The sequence below is a fragment of the Ranitomeya imitator genome, chromosome 4, assembly GCF_032444005.1.
Source record: "Ranitomeya imitator isolate aRanImi1 chromosome 4, aRanImi1.pri, whole genome shotgun sequence".
Lineage (NCBI taxonomy): Eukaryota > Metazoa > Chordata > Amphibia > Anura > Dendrobatidae > Ranitomeya > Ranitomeya imitator.
In genome coordinates this window covers 183,583,337-183,606,193 of record NC_091285.1, presented here as the reverse complement: position 1 = coordinate 183,606,193, position 22,857 = coordinate 183,583,337, and the positions used below count along the sequence as shown (strand labels likewise).

Here is a 22,857-nt window from a genome sequence, read left to right as displayed (position 1 = left end):
CTTGACCGACAGCACTCACTTCTATGCTGGCTGAATTTAATACCTGGCCTTTCATGTCCACACTAATACTGTAGGAGCCAAGCACACATGCATAATGTTAGTGTGGGTATGCTCTCATCTCTCTCTCCTGTCTGCAGCCACCGCCCGCTACTGTGTGATCCTATGTGCTGCAAGTAGCCACAGCAGACAGGAGAGAGGGATGAAGGCACACACTCCCTGACACTGTGTGTGCACATGCTCTCCGGGCTTCTTCAGTGCCATTGTAGACAATGAATCATTTCTCTACTCTGTCAACAGCGGCCAGCCGCAGCATATAGAATCACATATTAGAATCACATATTAGACAGGAGAGAGGGATGAGAGCATGCCCAAACTGAGAGTGTGCATGTGTGCTCAACCTCTACAATGTCAGTTTGGATGTGCAGAGGTGAGGTTTCAATCCAGGCAGTGCTCAAAGCGAGTGCTGTCAATAAAGCTAAGGGAAAGTGTGGGGCACCTGAGGTCTGGTTGCCACAGAGGTACTGCACCTCATCCAGAGGTGTGGGACTCCGCTCTCAGGTGAGGGGGCACTAACTGGGACTCCACACCAGCATCCAACACCACAACACTCCAGTCAGGGCATCTGGGTGTACCCTAAGGGAGGATGGCCTCATCCCAGTCTGAAAGGGTTACTAGGTAGAGGGTGTGGGTGAAGCATGTAGTTAGGGGAGGAGCTAATTAGGAGGGAAAAGTTAGGGAGATTGTGAGAGGAAGAGGTGAAATGAGACATGGAGAAAGGAGCTCCCTGTCAGAGGGAGCTACAGAGAGAAAGAAGCTTCAGAATCAAGAAGGGGTCCTAGGGGCACAGGTATCAAGCAATCCATCCATGGGGCCCGCATCCACGCTGACCAATGTCAGGTGGAGGGACCAGGTCGCAGTGGGAAACAGGTCCACAAGACTAGTGGAGGACTACAAAGACTCAGCTAGCCAGCCGAAGGCTGCAGCATCTGCATGTGCTGCAGCCACATCCAACATATTAGCTGAAATGGCAGCCACATATGATCCAGGGGTCCAACAGAGAGTGTTGCCCGACAAGATCTAAGGCTGCTGGATTGGAACACTGTATGTGAAAGCAAAGGGCAGAAGGGTGAGAGCCAGCGCAGTGTGACGGCCAGGAAAGGAACATAGAAAGGGGGTTCTGGAAGGTGCACCCAATTTACTTGAGAGCTGGCTGGACCACAGACCTGGAAGACACAGCACCCCGGCTGGGGACTACAAAATAAGAACTGTGAGTAAACGTGTGGAAACTGCACCCTGCTGTGTCCTCAGAGTTATTTACTGTACCATCCACTCTGCACTACAAGTGCAGCGCCCCAGAGACCTGATCGTTGCAGTATGACACTCTGCCACTAAGGGGAGTGATGGTACGTCTGATGGCACTGAAGGAATTCTCCTAACCAGGTATCACCAGCACACATTATATTTCACACTCCGGCCACTAGGGAGAGCAAAAGGCTTTATTTATTGGGCCCCTCCTCACACTGGTAAAACTAGGGGTCGGATAGAAAGTTAGTCAGAAGCTGACTGGGTTGGATTCAGGCAACATCCCGTGGCAGGGGGTGTTGCAGGGAGAAGACACAGGGGGGTCCCTGTCAGGCGTGGGAACCTGGCAGGTGCCTAGCGAACAGAACAGAACAGAACGTTACGGAACCGCGCCTGCACTACCTTGCGGCGGTATCCTAAGAAAGAGACAAGAAGCGAAGGATATTGTGGAACAGTGTAAACGAGATCAAGCAAAAAGGAGAACCAGTAGGAGTCGTGCTGTGAGACCGAGGCAAAATCCTACTGAGGCGCGTAGCCGGTGGCCGGAACACCGCGGGAGTAACTGACTTTAGGCCTTACTTCAAACTCCGCAGGACAGTTAATTATAGGTTGGCTGTCTACCTTAAATTTCCTAAGAAGACATAGGGGGCAACAGTGGAAGAGGGGCGTCTCTAGGGTCCCGGAAGACCTCCAGGCCTTCCCGTCATACGGGTGCGTCCTAGCCAAAACATACTGGGGGACGAGAAACTAGCAACATCTGGAACTAAAGAGAGAGAGAGAGCTGTAGAGAATGACGAATGAGAACAGCAGTTGTGAGGACTATTCCGAATGCTCAGCAGGGTAGGACTACAACACACAGGCGCTAGTGGTGGGCAACGATTTCCATCTGTGAGGGAAACTCTGGAAGTGCCCATCAGGCCGGCCGGTCTCTGATAGCCCTGTTAAACGTGCTCTGGATTGAGGATCCTGAAGTCTTCAGTAAAGAGGTAAAGAGACTGCAACCCTGTGTCCTCGTTATTGCCTGCACCTCACACCATCACCATCCATCTTACTGGGAAGCCCTGGGGACATACTTCACCTGTGGGAAGGTATACCATCCAGCTGCTATTCCATCACCCCAGTGGACCCCACAGCAGCGTCGGTCACCCTTGACCGAACACCACAGGTGGCGTCACGAACCCCTGACAGACTGCACCACTTTTATCGGACGCCCCTTTGCAGGGTCGCGGACCGGGTCTAGCCACCGTGACAGCCTCAGAACCAAACCAGAGAGGCCCGGTACCGAGAACTCGTGGCCCTGTGTCTGGGGGCGATCCACAATCATCACTACTATATTTCACATCATAAGTGCCCTGAGACTTAGCTCTACCTGTGGAGAGCTGTACCAACTCTGCTGCACCACCATCAGCCCCAGCGGTCTCTTTAAGCAGTGTTGGATATCCCTTGCCGAATACCACTGGTGGCATCACGAGCAATTCACTTATAAACTATCCCCCTTTCATTACATTGACTCTTTTATTGGACGCCCAGGGCCACAGACCAGGTCACTGCTACCGTGATATATCCCATTAAGAACCGAGAATCCCCACGACCCTGGCAGGCGCTTCAAAAGCATGGTGGTTGCGAATTGAGGGAGTGGAACGGTGTACTGAATCCTTAGCTACACCAAGAGTGCACCCAAGACAAGCAGTGAAAAGTACACTAAATGTTTGATTTTTATAGGGTCTCTATCCCTTATATGACTGTATAAGTGGTTTAATATGAGCTTTGTATGTGACTGACTCCCTTTAATTAAATAAATGCATCAATAGTGGATAAAGGTTTTGAGTAAAACAGATGAAAAATCTGATGGGGGCATAAGAATTTAACATTCTATTTTAAAAGTAACCATAATATGATTAGAAACAACCATAGACCTCATGTAAAGTGGTATATAATAACTTATTCTATAGAGATAATCTGTGCACTCTTCCATGCTTGGTTATATTTTTAAAGGGGTTACCCAGCCTTTTAAAATTGAAGGCTTATACTGCAATGTCTCAAACAGTTGCCAGATAAATTGAATTTGAACCAGCCTGCAAGCTGAGGTTTCATAGCACTGTTGCCTCTTTAAACAGCTGATCTGAGAGTGTGCAGATAGTCAAACACCAACTAAACTAATACTGGTGACTTCTCCAGAAGATAAGCCATGAACACTTAAAATTCTGAATTAACGTGTCAAACTCCCAAAAGTCAATGAAGAAAGTCACTCATGCACTCCCACCTCTCCACTGTTGTCATGACGCATAAGTTAAAGGACACATGTCTTACAGTTGAGTCTTACATCCAGTGGCATACCATGAACAGCAGCAGACCATGAGTATGTGGGTAGGTAAGAAGGTGCAGTAACGGATCCGAGGCAGAGCAAGGGTTAACGTGGGGTTTAACTTAACATAGGATACTCCACGCAGGGAGAAGAGAAGGTAGGGTTGAATTAAGGAGGGGGTTTGTAACTTGGGGAAAACAAATGCAGGTAAACAGGGCAAAGAGTTCAGAGGTTATAGACTTATCAGTCCAAAGATGTCAGAAGTTGGATTCCTGGATGCAAGCGGTGGCGCCAAGACCGTGGCGCGTAAGGTGTCCGATGTGGTCCTGGAGAAGATGGCGTTCTGGATCCTGGCGGCGGCGGTGATCCCTCATGGTCCTGATGGGGGTCCTGGGTCCAGAAGGTGAAGAGCAGTCAGGATTAAAGTATTTAACCCCAGCAGAGGCTAGGGCTACTTGGCAGTTAAATGCAGGCTGATCAGGAAACAGTTCACAGCGGGTCACCCGGCTTCCTGCTGGTACATGGGCTCGTCTATGTTCTGACCGTGGACCTTGTAACTACCGGTCAGTGGTGTCAGCAGCGTCAGCGGTGTCAGTGGACACGGGGTAAGTCTCTGTTGAAAGTCTCTAGTAGTGGATCTGAGGCCCCTCGAACTTAGGCCTGCTCCATTTCAGTGCTCAAAGCTCAGAGCCCTGACAATGACCTCCTGCGCGCTATACATTCCCGCCAAGACTGACTGGTTTCCCGCACACCACGGCTTTTTTTAGCATAGTCGTGCCCCCAATCACTGAGTGCAAAGGTTGGTCCGGGGCCTTAAGCTTTCCCCATGCAACATAGGTGACAGCCCCGACAGTTACGGATCTGTCTCGGAAAAGGTACTCCTGATCCGGTTCTTCTCCTTACAAGTACACCTAGCATTTTTATTTCAACAGCATCTACATCATCAGAGTGCAGATGTAATGTAGTGGAATGCAGTCGTTGAACATGGATTCTTTGTGTCGGCAGGCATCACTACATCGCACCTTCTGCATGGAGACTCATGCCACACACAGAGCAGAGCAACACATTCGAGCCATGTAGCTAGGTGAATGGTTTCTTTTCCTTTTTGTCAGTCAGCATTTATGAATGTAATCTGTGTGGACATCATACTATGGTGGGTTCATAATGTGTGTAGAACTGTGTGAGTATAATTCTCTATGGTCCCTGGGGCATCATACTGCTTTGGAACTGTGGGGATCATTATACTTTGTGGGGTGCTATCATAATATGTGAGGGGGGCTGCTGTGGAGCCATTATGATGTGTGGGAAAAGGTAGATGGCATCGTTCTGTGTGGGGGGACTGTGACGAAAATCATACTCCTGGGGGTAGTGGTGGCATTACACTGTGTGGCAGGGCTGGGGGCCATCATTATGTGTGGTGAAATCTGGTAGCTATCCTACTGTGGGGAATTATATTATGAGGGCCATCAAACTTTGATGATGATGACCTATGAGAGCCATCATGCTGTATGTGGTGGGTTGTGGAGTCAAGATACTTTGTGGTGGAGATTTGTGGGGCATCATACTTTGTAGAAAGGATGTGAAGGTAATTATGCTCTGAGGGTGGCTGCATGTCAATCATACTGTGGGGACATACAGTATAATGGCCCCACATAGTCCTCCATACAGTATAATGGCCCCCCAGAGTCCTCCATACAGAATAATGGGCCACACGTTAAAAAAAAAAAATTGCCTCTCCATTCATATAGAGACTAATTGATCCCACATAGTCCTCCACACAGTACAATTGCCACACATAGTCCTTCCTACAGTATATTGGCCCGCATAGCCCAGCACACAATACAGTGGGGCAAAAAAGTATTTAGTCAGTCAGCAATAGTGCAAGTTCCACCACTTAAAAAGATGAGAGGCGTCTGTAATTTACATCATAGGTAGACCTCAACTATGGGAGACAAACTGAGAAAAAAAAATCCAGAAAATCACATTGTCTGTTTTTTTATAATTTTTTTTTGCATATTATGGTCAGAATATATTTGGTCAGAAACAAACAATCAAGATTTCTGGCTCTCACAGACCTGTAACTTCTTCTTTAAGAGTCTCCTCTTTCCTCCACTCATTACCTGTAGTGATGGCACCTGTTTAAACTTGTTATCAGCATAAAAAGACACCTGTGCACACCCTCAAACAGTCTGTCTCCAAACTCCACTATGGTGAAGATCAAAGAGCTGTCAAAGGACACCAGAAACAAAATTGTAGCCCTGCACCAGGCTGGGAAGACTGAATCTGCAATAGCCAACCAGCTTGGAGTGAAGAAATCAACAGTGGGAGCAATAATTAGAAAATGGAAGACATACAAGACCACTGATAATCTCCCTCGATCTGGGGCTCCACTCAAAATCCCACCCCGTGGGGTCAGAATGATCACAAGAACGGTGAGCAAAAATCCCAGAACCACGCGGGGGGACCTAGTGAATGAACTGCAGAGAGCTGGGACCAATGTAACAAGGCCTACCATAAGTAACACACTACGCCACCATGGACTCAGATCCTGCAGTGCCAGACGTGTCCCACTGCTTAAGCCAGTACATGTCCGGGCCCATCTGAAGTTTGCTAGAGAGCATTTGGATGATCCAGAGGAGTTTTGGGAGAATGTCCTATGGTCTGATGAAACCAAACTAGAACAGTTTGGTAGAAACACAACTTGTCGTGTTTGGAGGAAAAAGAATACTGAGTTGCATCCATCAAACACCATACCTACTGTAAAGCATGGTGGTGGAAACATCATGCTTTGGGGCTGTTTCTTTGCAAAGGGGCCAGGACGACTGATCCGGGTACATGAAAGAATGAATGGGGCCATGTATCGTGAGATTTTGAGTGCAAACCTCCTTCCATCAGCAAGGGCATTGAAGATGAAACGTGGCTGGGTCTTTCAACATGACAATGATCCAAAGCACACCGCCAGGGCAACGAAGGAGTGGCTTCGTAAGAAGCATTTCAAGGTCCTGGAGTGGCCTAGCCAGTCTCCAGATCTCAACCCTATAGAAAACCTTTGGAGGGAGTTGAAAGTCCGTGTTGCCAAGCGAAAAGCCAAAAACATCACTGCTCTAGAGGAGATCTGCATGGAGGAATGGGCCAACATACCAACAACAGTGTGTGGCAACTAGGGTTGAGCGACCTTTGCTTTTATAGGATCGGGTCGGGTTTCACGAAACCCGACTTTTTCAAAAGTCGGGTCGAGTGAAATCGGCCGATCCTATAAAAAAGTCGGGGTCGGGGTCGGCCGAAACGCGAAACCCAATGCAGTGCATTGGGTTTCCATGGTTCCCAGGGTCTGAAGGAGCGGAAACTCCTAGCCAGTCTCCAGATCTCAACCCTATAGAAAACCTTTGGAGGGAGTTGAAAGTCCGTGTTGCCAAGCGAAAAGCCAAAAACATCACTACTCTATAGGAGATCTGCATGGAGGAATGGGCCAACATACCAACAACAGTGTGTGGCAACCTTGTGAAGACTTACAGAAAACGTTTGACCTCTGTCATTGCCAACAAAGGATATATTACAAAGTATTGAGATGAAATTTTGTTTCTGACCAAATACTTATTTTCCACCATAATATGCAAAAAAAAATGATAAAAAAAACAGACAATGTGATTTTCTGGATTTTTTTTTCTCAGTTTGTCTCCCATAGTTGAGGTCTACCTATGATGTAAATTACAGACGCCTCTCATCTTTTTAAGTGGTGGAACTTGCACTATTGCTGACTGACTAAATACTTTTTTGCCCCACTGTATATTGGCACACACAGTCCTCCATACGGTATAAATGCCCCACATAGTCCTCCATACAGAATAATAGCCCAACACAGTCCTCCATACAGAGCAATGGACCACACATTTTAAAAAATACTGACCTCTCCCCATTCCTTCACTGCTTTGGTTTCCTCAACTTGTCTTCTGCAGCTGTGCACTGTTTGGCACAGCAGGTGCAAAATAGTGACATCATTGCATACGCTGCACTGACACATCAGAGGCAAAGGGAGAATGATGGCAGAGGGAGGGTTAGCTGATAGCTGCCTCGTCTGTGAGAGGCAGAGCCAGAGTCATAGTCGTGGCTGACTTTATCTGATTACACGTGCCCTGGCCTCTCGTCACATATAAACAATGTCCCTTTTCTTGCATACCTTCTGCTGCACCCTCTGCACCGTCAGGGTCCCATCGGGGCTGCTGAAGTTCGGCTGCTAGTGCTGTTGAGCACAAAGAGACAGAGTCCAATTCAAACTTTAAACAAATAACTTTACTGTGCATCAACAGGGAGTATGGCACCGTTCACATCCTTTACTTTCCCTGTGCTCTTTTCTATGTCCCTCAGTAAGTTACCGGGTCTTACTGCATCTGGCACTGCAGTGTGCTGCCTTATTTACTTAACTATATACGAGTTGGCGACTCTAGGTTCAGCACCTGTTCACACTTAGTCTATGTTTGGATGTGCCGGTCAGGTTTTTGAAATGCATCTGGCAGTAAAGCAGCTTCCTCCCTGTCCAGACTCACTACGCTTGGGGGTTCTCTCATCCGTTTCGCCACGGATCTGAGGGCATCAGCCCATGCGATGATCTGCCACATTTTAGAGCGACCTGCGTCCCCATACTGCTTAGGACCTTTTCTCTCGCTTCTGCTCCACACTGCTGTCCTTATCCTGCTGTAATTCTTTGGCTGTAACCTTCTGACCCACTGACACTGGACGGCTGGGCCCTTTTTATAAAACGTTGTGGAGCTGCTGTGCTGTACCGGGCTTTGCTACAATCTGTCCATAGGGCTGAAGTTATAGGGCTGAGGTTAAATCCTTTATGCAATAAAAAATTTATTTATTAAATAATAACAGTAACAATTTTGAATCTGCTGTTCTAAATGCATATTAGTCCAATATATGTCAAACCTGTGTAACCACACCTTACTGTAGAGCATAGATAAACGCTTGTTCTGTTTTCTGCTTGTTAATTATGCGTTTTCATATACACAGAAAACCAATGAATTGTTAGATCGGCCACCAGATGAATGTGAAGAAGACGAACTGTATGAAATATTGGTAAATCAGAAATATTTTTTCCCCTAACTTCACATAATTAATAGAAAAACATCAACATCATCATAATGAAAAAAAGATACAATTTAGCTTGTTATAATGTTTTAAGAAATTGATGATGAATATTGTTATGGAAATAGCATTACAACCCCCAATATAACCATTTTTTACCCTCTGTCTTTTTTAATGTTTTTGGTTTTTTATTCATCATACATAACAGTTATGTTTTAAAATTTTCCTCTTTGAATCTCCACATGTCTGACGGCTAAAGGATTATGGTGTTTAGTAACCAGTTTTGCGTAGCATGCTAGCGAAAACTCTCAAAAGTATTCTTGGTTTATTCATCTGAAGAAGTTACAAATCATAGTATAATGGACTCCATCAATATAAATTGAATTTTTTAAAAAGGCTTATGAAAATACATGGGCACAAATTGATCTGCATAGAACTATGTGTTCCATGGCCTTTTGCAAAGAATCAAAGGGGGGCTATTTTAATTGATGGAATCAGAGAGGACGTTTTGCCTGATTTTCATAAGTAGATTACTTTGAGCATTCTTTCTCTATTTTTTACTTTTCATCCATGTCTCTAGATCAGTAGCGCACAACCTTTTCTGGTAAAAGGGGCCTCACTGTTAAATTATACCCCTCCTAAGGACTATAGGAAAACTTAAAGGGGTTGTCTACTACAAGGGCAACCCCTTCTCGACCTCCCCCATGAAAATAAAAAACACATACTCAACTTCGGTGCCGGTGCCGTTCCAGAGGAGTCGGCATTTGCATTCCCGGGGCTCACATGACGTGTTATGACGTGAGCTCTGCGCCCAATCAGAGCTGGCATCATTATCCTGCCTTCGGATGTATTAGTAATCAAGGGAAGGTGAGTAGCCAGTCGCAGCCCTGCCTTCCTCTTGATTATGTATATTTCCGAAGGTGGACATAGTAACAACAGTGCTGATTTGGCGCAGTGTGCGTGTGACTTAACCTAACATGAGCCCCGGGAAAACGAGTGCTCCGACACCGCTGGAATAGGAGGTGAGTACCGGGATATGTTTTTTATTTTCACAGGGTAAATAAGGGGTCCTAGGGTTTGGACAACCACTTTAAAAGAGTTTTCTTATGACAGATATTTATGGCTTATTAACAGTACATGCTATAAATCTGTAATGACGATGTTTAGCATTCTGGAGAATAGATAAGGTGACCATACAGTTGGGAAAATAGGTACGGTATTTGATACACTACCGGTTTTGCAAGTTTTCCCACCTACAAAGAATGGAGAGGTCAGTAATTTTTATTATAGGTACATTTCAACTGGGAGAGACAGAATCTTAAAAAAATACACAAATCACATTGTATGATCTTTAAATAATTACATTGCATTTAATTGCATGAAATAAGTATTTGATCACCTACCAACCAGCAAGAATTCTGTCTCTCACACACATGTTAGTTTTTCTTTAAGAAGCCCCCCTACTCTGCACTCATTACCTGTATTAATTTCACCTGTTTGAACTCGTAACCTCTCCACCATGGCCAAGACCAAAGAGTCAAGGACACCAGAGACAAAATTGTAAACCTCTATTGTTAGATTCTGTCTCTCACAGTTGATTTCTACCTATGATAAAAATCACAGACCTCTCCATTCTTTGTAGGTGGGAAAACTTGCAAAATCAGCAGTGTATCAAAGACTTATTTTCCCCACTGTATATGCACTGCTATCTCCATTTAAATTTACAGGCATTATAGATATGGCTAATCATTTTTTACTTCTAAGCCATAATGGAAAAAATCACATACATGGTCAGTCACCTCTTCTCCAGATGACTTTTATTGTATATTTTGTGGAATTACCATAAATGTACCAACATATATAATACTTATTATTACAAGTATCATTCCTGTGACTAATTGTACTTTTCTGCGCCTCCTGCAATAACAGGATTACAGTTATCTAGTCTTATTGCATTAAAAAATATTCTCCATTAGTAATAACTACCTTAAAACTGACAATGCATTTCAACCTAGCTAACTAGTTTCACTAACTAGTGCAATTGTTTCTATTATCCCAGCAAGAAGAACTGCCTGATCCAGAGGAATCAGAAATTTATGAGTTCCACTTCAGTGATCTGCCTCAAACAGAGCTATTCCTAGTAAAATGTGCAATTCAGATGTACTATGAGTTAGAAGTGGTTGACAAGTTCCATATACCTCAAGAGGTAAGATGTTTGTTCGGGTTGTTACCTGGTGGACCGAAAATAGCAGGATACATTGCTCTTCTACCCTGGTGGACCATAAATAACAGGATACCTTGCTCTTCTCTCCTGTTGAGCAGCATTAGCGCCACTCAGCCATCCGTAAGAGCGTTTTAAAATATGTCCATAAAAATCTTGCTGGATGACCAATTGCCAGGAAGCCATTGGCCAGTCACATCCAAGTTTGGTGACTTAAACCCCATGTGACACTTGTCCTTTGCCGTTGCATTGTATACAGGTGCACCTATATTGGAGTGATCCTTCTTATTCTTATACAGCTTTTTTCCTTATTTACTCTACAGTTTAACCCCCAAATGCCCTTCTGAATGTGACCCATTGACTGTTTGATTTCTCTTGCCTAATGTCTCTGCTTGACCCTCTGGACTTGAACCTGGCTATCTCTTGATTATGCTTTTGGAATTCAATCTTGTATTTGTTCTCACTACTCTGGTTCTTACCTGTTGCCTCTCCCTACAAATACCCTGTGAAGTACCCTGCCTCACTGCGGAGGATGACACCCTACACAAATGTCAATGGTGCCCCCGATCAATGAAGAATTTTTAGCCAATTATTAAATACGAAAGGCCACAGAGAATATAACAGTATGTGTTCTGATTTAAGTGAGTACTCATCTGGATTCCATGCTATGCTTCTAAAATTAAAGAATACTAAAATGCCTCCAAAGGGAGAATTCATTAATGTGAACATATTTCTAGAAATGGCTGAGGATGACCTCAAGAAGATGGGTCCTCAAAACCTAAACAAATACCAACATTTAACTACTGATGAATTGAGAGATCTGGAAGGACTGGAGAAAAACCATTAGATTATCTTAAAGCTGTCTGAAAAGGGGTAATGTTGTCATCTTTAACCATGAAGATAAAGTTGTGCTCAAAAGTTTACATACCCTGGCAGGACATTTTTCTGTATGCGTCTTTATTACTTTTTAACTTACTGCGATAGTAATGAGGGTGTCTAGTAAATACAGTTGTGCCTAAAAGTTTACATACCAGGGCAGAATTTTTGCTTTTGTGGCTTTTTTTCAGAGAATATGAATGATAACACCAAAACTTTTTCTCCACTCATGGTTAGTGGTTGGGTGAAGCCATTTATTGTCAAACTACTGACCCTGGTCCAAATGACCCTGATCAAAAGTTCACATACCCTGGTTATTTTGGCCTGATAATATGCACTGAAGTTGACACAAATGGGTTTGAATGGCTACTAAAGGTAACATCCTCACCCGTGTCCTGTTTTCTTGTAATCAGTGTGTATGCATAAAAACTGAGTGAGTTTCTGGGATCCAGACAGACTCTTGCATCTTTCATCTAGCCACTGACATTTCTGAATTGGGAGTCATGGGGAAAGCAAAAGAATTGTCAATGAATCTATGAAAAGGTAGTTGAACTGTATAAAACAGGAAAGAGATACAAAAGCTATCCAAGGAATTGATAATGCCAGTCAGCATTGTGCAAACTGTGATTCAGGAGGCAAAGAAAAACCACAAATAACATCAGCTGAAATACAGGACTCTTTGCAAACTAGCAGTGTGGCTGTTTCAAAATACACAATAAGAAAGCCATTACTGCACAAATGCCACAAAGCATCTTGCCTACAATACGGAAATCAGCACAGAGACAAGCCTCAAAACCTCTGGAACAAGGTAATTTGGAGTGATGAGACCAAAATTGAACTTTTTGGCTACAAACAAAAACATTACATTTGGAGAGAGGTCAACAAGGCCTATGATGAAAGGAACACCATTCCTACTGTAAAGCATGGACATGGATCGCTGATGTTTTAGGGATGTTTGAGCTACAAAGGCACATGAAACTTGGTTAAAGTTGAAGGAAAGATGAATGCAGCACGTTATCAGCAAATACTGGAGGCAAATTTGCACTGATCAGCCCGGAAGCTGCGCATGGGACATACTCGGATGTTCCAACATGACAACGATCCAAAATACAAGGCCAAGTCGACCTGTCATTGGCTACAGCAGAACAAAGTGAAGGTTCTGGAGTGGCCATCTCAGACTCTTGACCTCAATATCATTGAGCCACTCTGGGGAGATCTCAAGCATGCAGTTCATGCTAGACAGCACAGGAATTTACAGGAACTGGAGGCTTTTTGCCAAGAAGAGTGGGCAGCTTTACCACCTGAGAAAATAAAGAACCTCATTCACAACTACCACAAAAGACTTCTAGTTGTCATTGATGTATGAGGAGGGACTATACACGGTATTATGAAATGGGGTATGTAAACTTTTGATCAGGGTCATTTGGATGTTTTGATTTGCCATTATGATTTGAAAAGAGAAAAAACTATAGTTTGACAGTAGATGGCTTCACCCAACCACTAACCATGAGTGGAAAAAAAAGTTTTGGTGTTATCATTCATATTCTCTGAAAAAAGGCCAAGAAAGTAAAAATTCTGCCAGGGTATGTAAACTTTTGAGCACAACTGTATGTCTCCAAGTATATGTCCGTCCTGGGATATACAAACACTTATGGGGTTCTATCAACACATCCCATTAACAGGTTTCTCACACAGAGCCCTGTAGGTTTGGATTTCTTTTTCCCTTAATAATAAAGACCTTCATTTAAAAACTGCATTTTGTGATTACTTGTGTTACCTTTGTCAAATATTTACATTTCTTTGGTGATCTGAAACATTTAAGTTTGACAAGCATGCAAAAGAATAGAAAATCAGTGAGGGGGAAACACTTTGTATGCTGTTAATCTGCAGGTTAACAGTGTTATGATGCTTCCTGACAACTGCATGCAGCCGATTGCAGAGGGGAGAAAATGAACTTTATTCTCCCCACCAGTATTTGGTATTCAGTCATAGGGGGTTCAATCACGCTATGAATTTACAACTGGTCCCCCAGTCCTGACTGACACTACCTCTGTAGTGGGGCTCAGCTATCAGTCAGGGCCAAGGGCATGGTTATAGCGGGCACTCTGTATTCTCAGAGCAATGACTGAACCAGCAGTGCCCCCGCCTCCATGACTGAATACCGAATGCTGCCGGGGAGAATAAAGATTATTTTCTTCCCGCTGCGTTTGGCTGCTTGAAGGTGTCGGACAGCAGAATAACACTGTCAACCTGCAGAGGAACCTCATATCTGAAAGTTAACAGCATTATTCCTGGCGACAGGTTCCCTTTAAGCCTGCCATGGTTGTACATGATGCTATGACATGGACCATGTTCATGAATTTAATTAAGCTTGTGTTTGTTATCGTTAAGGTGACCAATCTGTAAGTAATCCAAACATAGCACTAATTATTGCAAGGTTGCTGATCTTCCCCGACTGGTGACACCTCCTATTTATTTGATGTGTGACTAACGTATGATATATATAATGAACCTATCTAACAAAATAGAATGTTCGGTATCAGGTTTTGTTCTATATCAGAGTATTTTGTGGTGAATGTTTTGCATCAATTTATCTACACCTATTGGATACATATTCCATGTTCTTTTCTGCCTTTCAAGGGCTGATAAATGCATTAAATTATGCCTAAACTATACACAGTATCATAAATAAAATGTACAAATGCTCTTTGCTAGCACTATGCGGATAACTCACTGTGGTCATTTGAGGATTCGTGAATTGAGCTGACATATCAAATAATTTGGGCTCAGAGTATATGCAGAGCATACGCGCGTGGACTTTGTGCATCTACAAAGTGGTCGGCGCATGCGCAGACACAAAATGAGAAGCAAAGAGATAAGCGAGGAATATGATACATCAGCGCCCGCTACAGCACATGCATGAACACAGTGGAGGGTATCAGAGGATTTGTGGGTATGCACTAAACCGGGACACGCTGCTAGTGCATGCGCACTACTCTTTCCCGGACCTCTAGTATTTGCACCAGGTGATCAGGAGAGTGACATGGCACACATGCACAGTAAATATTTAACAGACAATAATAGAAATAATAATAATATAAACACATCTAGGACGAATTAAGATGAGATATGGTGAGTCTTTGTTGGGCAAGGGCACCATTGATGTTTATGTTGGGGACCAACCTCCGCTGCAAGGCAGCACACTTCACAGGGCGCTTGTAGGGAAATGCATTTCTTCAATAAGATCATTATATGACATAGTAAATATCTTAATTATGTTGTGATATCATTTTGACTATACAATATATGTAGCATACAAAGTTAATTTATTTCAGTTCTTCAATACAAAAAGTGAAACTCATATATTATATAGAGTCATTACAGAGTGATCTATTTCAAGTGTTTGTTTCTGTTTATGTTGATGATTATGGCTTACAGCCAATGAAAACCCAAAAGTCATTATCTCAGTAACTTAGAATACTTTATAACACCAGCTTGAAAAATGATTTTAAAATCTAAAATGTTGGTCTACTGAAATGCATGTTCAGTAAATGCACTCAATACTTGGTCGGTGCTCCTTTTTCATCAGTTACTACATCAATGCGGGGTGGCATGGAGGTGATCAGCCTGTGGCACTGCTGAGGTGTTATGGAAGCCCAGGTTGCTTTGATAGCAGCCTTCAGCTCGTCTGCATTGTTGGGTCTGGTGTCTCTCATCTTCCTCTTGACAATACCCCATAGTTTCTCTACGGGGTTAAGGTCAGAAGGGTTTGCTGGCCAATAAAGCACAGCGATACTGTTGCTTTTACACCAGGTATTGGTACTTTTGGCAGTGTGGACAGGTGCCAAGTCCTGCTGGAGAATTAAATTTCCATCTCCAAAAAGCTTGTCGGCAGAGGGAAGCATAAAGTGCTCTAAAATTACCTGGTAGATGGCTGTTCTGACTTTGGTCTTGAAAAAACACAGTGGACCTATACCAGCAGATGAGAGAGCTCCCCAAACCATCACTGATTGTGGAAACTTCACACTAGACCTCAAGCAGCTTGGATTGTGGCCTCTCCACTCTTCCTCCAGACTCTGGGACCTTGATTTCAAAATGAAATACAAAATTTACTTTCATCTGAAAACAACACCTTGGACCACTGAGCAGCAGTCCAGTTCTTTTTCTCCTTGGCCCAGGTAAGATCCCTCTGGCTTTGTCTATTGGTCATGAGTGGCTTGACACAAGGAATGCGACATTTGTCCTGGATACATCTGTGTATGATTGGTGGCTCTTGAAGCAATGACTCCAACAGCAGTCCACTTCTTGTGAATTTCCCCTAAATTTTTTAATAGCCTTTTCTTAACAATCCTTTCAAGGCTGCGGTTATCCTGGTTGCTCGTTTTTCTACCACACTTTTTCCTTCCACTCAACTTTCCATTAATATGCTTGGATACAACACTCTGCGAACAGCCAGCTTCTTTAGCAATGACCTTTTGTGGCTTACCCTCCTTGTGAAGTGTGTCAATGACCGCCTTCTGGACATCTATCAAGTCGGCAGTCTTCCCCATGATTGTGGCGCCTACTGAAAGAGACTAAGGGACCTTTTTAGATGCTTAGGATGCCTTTGCAGGTGTTTTTTGTTAATTATTAGTGATGAGCGAGTATACTCGTTGCTCGGGTTTTCCTGAGCACGCTGGGGTAGTCTCCAAGTATTTGTGACTGCTCGGAGATTTCGTTTTCCTTGCTGCAGCTGCCTGATTTACGGCTACTAGACAGCTTGATTACATGTGGAGATTCCCTAGTAACAAGGTAACCCCCAGATTTACTCAGGCTGGCTAGTAGCTGCAAATCATGCAGTTGTGTCAACAAAAACTAAATCTCCAAACAGTCACAAATACTCGAAGACCACCCGATCGTGCTCGGGAAAACCCTGGCAACAAGTATACTCGCTCATCGCTATTACTTATTCTAATTTGCTGAGATAATGACTTTTGAGTTTATATTGATTGTAAGCCATAATCGTCAACATTAATAAAAACAGGAGTTTTATCAAGAGGAAGATGAGAAACACCAGATCCAACAATGCGGATGAGCTGAAGGCTGCTATCAAAGCAACCTGGGCTTCCATAACACCTCAGCAGTGCCACAGGCTGATCGCCTCCATGCCACGCGGCATTGATGCAGTAATTGATGCAAAAGGAGCCCCGACCAAGTATTGAGTGCATTTACTGAACATGCATTTCAGTAGGCCAACATTTTGGATTTTAAAATCATTTTTTAAGCTGGTGTTATAAAGTATTCTAATTTACTGAGATAATGACTTTTAGGTTTTCATTGTTTGTAAGCCATAATCATCAACATTAACAGAAATAAACACTCTGTTTGTAATGACTCTATATAAAATATGACATTCAGTTGTCATCAGTGGCGTAACTACAAAGTTAGGGGCCCCGGTGCGAACTTCCAAATGGGGCCCCCCCCCTGCAGCCCTGCCATACAACTCAATGTAACCCCCATAGAATAATGGCCACACATGATGCTCAATACTGTATAACGGCCACCACACATGATGCTCCATACTGTATAACGGCCACACATGATGCTCAATACTGTATAATGACCCCCCTCCTGTATGCATGGCTCATCTCCCTCCTATCCCATATACATAGCTCATATTACCCCTCCTGTATGCATGGCTCATATTCCCCCCTGCATGGCTCATATTCCCCCCTGCATGGCTCATATTCCCCCCTGCATGGCTCATATTCCCCCCTGCATGGCTCATATTCCCCCCTGCATGGCTCATATCCCCCCCTGCATGGCTCATATTCCCCCCTGCATGGCTCATATTCCCCCCTGTATGCAGGCTTAGCTCTCCGCTCCTGCTCGGCGCGCCGGCTTATGTCCTCCTTCATCCCCCCCCCCCGTTCCCCCGTCCCCCCGTCCCCCCGTCCCTCGTCCCTCATACTCACCTGTCTTCCCACTGCATGGCCGTCCTGACATCCCTCGCGCTCTGTCCCGACTCCAGACGGCGGCGCCGGCGCAGCACCTTCTTCCTGCTTGAGCGATCATGTGACACCGTTCATTAAGATCATGAATATGCGCATATTCATGATCTTAATGAGCGGTGTCACGTGACCGCTCAAGCAGGAACGAGCTGCAGTGCAGACGCCGAGACCATCGCTGGAGCAGGGTGAGTATTCAAGGCAGCGGCGGCGGCGGCGGCGAAGGGGGGGGAGGCCCTGGAGCGGGGGGAGGCACTGCCAGTCCGACCCTGCCTGCCGGGCCCGGGCCCCTGACCTGCCGGGCCCGGTCGCACTGGCGACCGCTGCGACCGCGGTAGTTACGCCACTGGTTGTCATATTGAAGAACTGAAATAAGCGAACTTTTTTGATGATATTCTAATTTTGCGAGAAGCACTTGTATATATTTTGTTTCATAATCATTGCTTGTGTTTTGTGGGAAAACATTTTAATATTTGAAATAAAATATTGATTTTTAATAGTATTTAATTTTTGTAAGTCATTAAATAATCACCCTTTTACTACAATTGTGTGCCTGAGACCACTTTACTCAACTCTTCCATCATCCTGTGGATGCATACCAGGGTTTTGTGGAGTAAAGGCAAGGTGACTACATATGAGTAAAAGATTGAACGCCTAGATGTCCTTGGGACAGGACCTACTAACTGTACTGGCTTCTACTAAGTCTATCTGTTGCAGCCTATTTGAGCTGGCAATACCAATCATTTCTAAAGCATAATGGTAAGAAATTCTGGCAGATATGACACCCTTGGGAAGAAATTAGAGATTCTGACAACTTCCGGACCTTTTTTCTTGAGTTATGGCTTAGGTCGTACCGATGTGACACCCCCTTCTCTTTTCTTCTCCTACCCCTCCCCCTTCCTCCCTTCTTTTGCATTCCCGTTCTCTCTTTCTTCCCCATCCCCCCCAAAGTATGATGTTACTCTGCCTCTTTTTTGTAATTTGATGGTCCTGCGTGACTTAAAGTTATTTATTTGTTTAGAACGTAATAAAAAACTGATTCATCAATAATTATAATGTTAAAAGTTGCTTCTCATGAGTCTGAAGATTATATAAAAATCTCAAATGAAATGATTGTTTCATACAGGTTTTAGTACGATTCCTATTCTCAGTAAGCAAAGGATACAGAAAAATCACCTACCACAACTGGCGGCATGGCTTCAATGTGGGACAGACCATGTTCACCCTGCTTATGGTAAGGAAGGATTTATACTATATTTAGCCTTTTAGAACATTTTGGACTTATTACCATAATACTGATCTTACTGCATAAATATATAGTGCATCCTGGAAATGAATGTCTGGACAGGAGCACCCTTGTAGACGCTCAAGAAAAATATGCAGGAGCAGCATATACTAGTCTGACAAAGCATAATCTCTAGCACATCTATGTATACTGGTATACTGTGGCCACTTATGGTCAGCTCTACTTCTTCTCCCGGAATGATGGAGAAATGTATTCCTTCTTTTTCAGACAGGAAACTTGAAACGTTATTATACAGATCTGGAGGCCATGGCAATGGTGACTGCTGCTTTCTGCCATGATATTGACCACCGAGGTACCAACAATCTGTACCAGATGAAGTAAGTTTTCTTGCACATCACTTACAGATTTGCTGCTATATATCTTCAAAAAGTAGAAAAAACACGGCACCGTTATGCCAGCATGATGAACCACCTCCGCAAAAACTGCAACTAAATGCCGCTGCTGTGCCGTGTATGCCTGCTTGACACTGGGTGCACTAAAATAGCGAAATCAAATAAGTCCAAGCAGAGAAAAATAGAAAGTGCACTCACCGGTCTATTGTGCGAAAGTCCTTTATTCAGAACATGTGTGGGCACACTGGGGAGAACGTGGACAAAAGACGACGGCCGTTTCGCGCTGCCACGCTTCTACGGGTCTCAATCCGGGGAGACCCGTCGAAGCGCGGCAGCACGAAACGGCCGTCGTCTTTTGTCCACGTTCTCCCCAGTGTGCCCACACATGTTCTGAATAAAGGACTTTCGCACAATAAACCGGTGAGTGCACTTTCTGTTTTTCTCTGCTTGGACTTGCTGCTATATATATTGGCTATTTCTTTAGAAATAAATTGTGATTTTATTGATGCAGCTCTTTCCAATTTGTACCACTATAATACCTGCAGCAAATAAGACATTTATTTCTATGTTTAGTCCTTTCTGTTGATCTGATTTGCTGCTTCATTCCCACCAGTGGAAAATCACAGTCACGGACTGTCTGTTTTAGATGAAATTAACACTCTTCAGAAAGGCAGTGCTTACTGGTTAACCACAAATTACTTATTACAGGACGATGATTGATAAATATATTTAAGCTACTGGTACCTTGTCTAAAAAAGAAGTATTGATTGAAAGCTGAAAGGTGGTTATTGACTGAGACAGTGGTGCCTGATGTCTAGCATGCATTGCAAATTGCTAGATACTACTTAGACATTTTAAGGTCAAAAGCCAAGGTTAGGTTCTACTTTGTTTGCGTATAGACTGTGGACATATCATACAGGTCATATTTGCTAGTTAAGTTGAAGAATTGACACACATTAGTGACAAAGCACATGACACATGAATTGTCAACATACCCAATTCTTACCAAGCTACGGTTTAGCTTTTGGCTCAGAATTTGCCAGATTGTTTTTGAGTTTTCCCTTGATCTATCAATGCATAATGCATGTAGAGTAATATATTTGTTATAAATGTGTCTTCCCTTTCTCATATAATGGATTGCTATGTACAGAAAACTTAAAGTCTTATTTTAACTGTTCTTCTTCTTCTTAGATCAGGACATCCATTAGCAAAACTTCATGGGTCATCTATCCTAGAAAGGCATCATTTGGAATTCAGCAAGACACTACTTAAAGATGAGGTAACATTTATTGCTGAAATTTTTTTCCCATGGTTGCATAATAAAATTATGCTTGAATGGTAAACAATTGCCACCTGCACTATAAATAAATTAAAAAAAACACGTGGGGTTCCCCTGTGTTTAATATAACCAGCCAGGCAAAGCTGACAGCTGCGAGCTGAAACCTTCAGCTGTTAGCTTTAGCACGGCTAGCTATCAAGAATAGAGGGGTCCCCACAAGGTATTTTTAAGCATTTAAATAAATATTTAAAAAACACAGCTTGGGGTGCCCCCCATTTTTGACAACCAGCCAAGCTAAAGCAGACAGATGATGGCTGTAATTCTCAGGCTGGTAAAGCTGCTATTCTCACCTCACCTAAAAAATAGCAGCCTGCAGCTGCCCCAGAAAAGGCGCCAATTAGATACGCCAATTCTGGCGCTTTGACATGTTCTTTCCACTTGCCCTGTGGCGCTGGCAAGTCAAACTCATATTTGTGAGGTTGATGTCACCTTTGTATTGTTCGGTCATATTTGTGAGGTTGATGTTACCTTTGTATTGTTCGGTAACATCAAGCTCATGGCACAGTAATGGAGACAGCTCAGAGAGTTCTCAGTAATTCAGCTCAGTAAGTTCATCGCAGTTCACCATGTGAAATTTTTAGGCTAGGGGGGCCAATATCTGTGGCCTCTTACCAGCCTAAGAATACCAGCCCCCAGCTGACTACTTTATCTTGGCTGGATGTCAAAAATGGAGGGGACCCAACATCATTTTTTTAAATGATTTATTTAAATAATTACAAAATACAGTGTGGGCATCCCTCTATTCTTGATAAAAAGCCTTGCGAAAGCTGACAGTTGAGGGTTGCATCTGTCAGTTTTGCCTGACTGGTTATCAAAAATACAGGGGAACCTCAAATATTTTTTTTTCTATTTATTTATATATAGCGCAGGCAGTGGCTGATGAATAATCCCATCATACGCCGCCTGCTATTGCTGTTATCAGTTTAATACAACTCTCAACATTGTCCCCTGCTGATCACTGCACCAGCAGGGGACAATTATGTAAGCTGTCTTCAGCACCTGTGCCAAGGATAAGCACGAACAATACCGCTGATTCCCAGGCACCATTGCGTGTGATACTGATGTGGCACCCAGTGGTCACACGCTTTTCCACTATCGTAAATTTCAGGACGTGTGAAAGAGCCCTAAGATGATTACTAAATTTGATTATAGTTGGCTTTTTATGAACTTTTATTAGTTCTTTTCTTAGGATCTAACACAAGTACATGCTACCCAAAATGCCATAAATGCGCATAATGCATAACACAGTGCGGAGCGGGGATTCCAAAGGTGGTTGGCCGCAATGCCCGCGCAGGTGCAGTCTGCAAGCCTGGCTGGGATGTCAGACGGCCAGAGCTTACTGCGTCTGCGCAGCACAGCAGTACACTGCGCAGGCGACGGTTTTGAAACGTACACAGCGCTGAGGGGGCGGCGCCGAAAGCGCAGGAAGATTGGAGTGACGGCAGAGGAGCGGTTAGAGCTGGGGAGTGAGGACCCGCCTCCCTGGCTAGAGACAGGAATTGTGGCTAAGTATAAAAACGCTTTATTTTCGGAATACTTGAACCTAAAACTAACAGAGCCACCTTGTTAGAATGCAGCATTACTGCTGCACAAGGTGGCTCTTTTAGTTTATGATGGCTGGAGGTGGGTGACAGTGGCCCTTTAACAGTGATTCAATTCCAATGCAGCAATTAGTTACTTTCCGGTATATTCATGCAGATCTAAGGCTACATTCACATTTGCATTGTTGGGCGCAGCGTCGTCGACGCAACGCACAGCGCATGTCAAATGCATACACAACGCAGAGTTTTTGACGCATGCGTTGTCCTATACAATTGAAGATCCAAAACGCCCCCCAAAAAATACATTTAGTCAAAAGGCGCATGCGTCAAAAAACGCGGCTCAACGCAGGCACCTGCGCCCTATGCATTTTTCATAGACACTAATGTGTTTTTTGGTGCATTTACGACGCAGGTGCGTTGCATGCGTTTTTCTTCAGAAATGTGACGCATCAAAACTGCAACCTGTAGCGTCGTCCGCGCCCTGCCTGGTGCACAAAAAAAACGCATGCGTCATACAACGCATGACAACGCATACCGGCGCATGTCCATGCGCCCCCCCA

At 43.9% G+C, this 22,857-nt stretch overlaps 1 protein-coding gene across 3 annotated transcripts in view; it reads left to right on the top strand.

The window, feature by feature from the left end:
- Positions 1-22,857, top strand: part of PDE6A (phosphodiesterase 6A) — a 155,777-nt gene that overhangs the window by 105,793 nt on the left and 27,127 nt on the right. For all 3 annotated transcript variants that reach the window (XM_069764158.1, XM_069764160.1, XM_069764161.1), the window contains exons 11-15: positions 8,621-8,686; positions 10,755-10,901; positions 18,906-19,013; positions 19,293-19,402; positions 20,609-20,696. In XM_069764158.1, the coding sequence (XP_069620259.1) occupies positions 8,621-8,686; positions 10,755-10,901; positions 18,906-19,013; positions 19,293-19,402; positions 20,609-20,696 (519 nt within the window). The remainder of the gene's footprint in view (positions 1-8,620; positions 8,687-10,754; positions 10,902-18,905; positions 19,014-19,292; positions 19,403-20,608; positions 20,697-22,857) is intronic.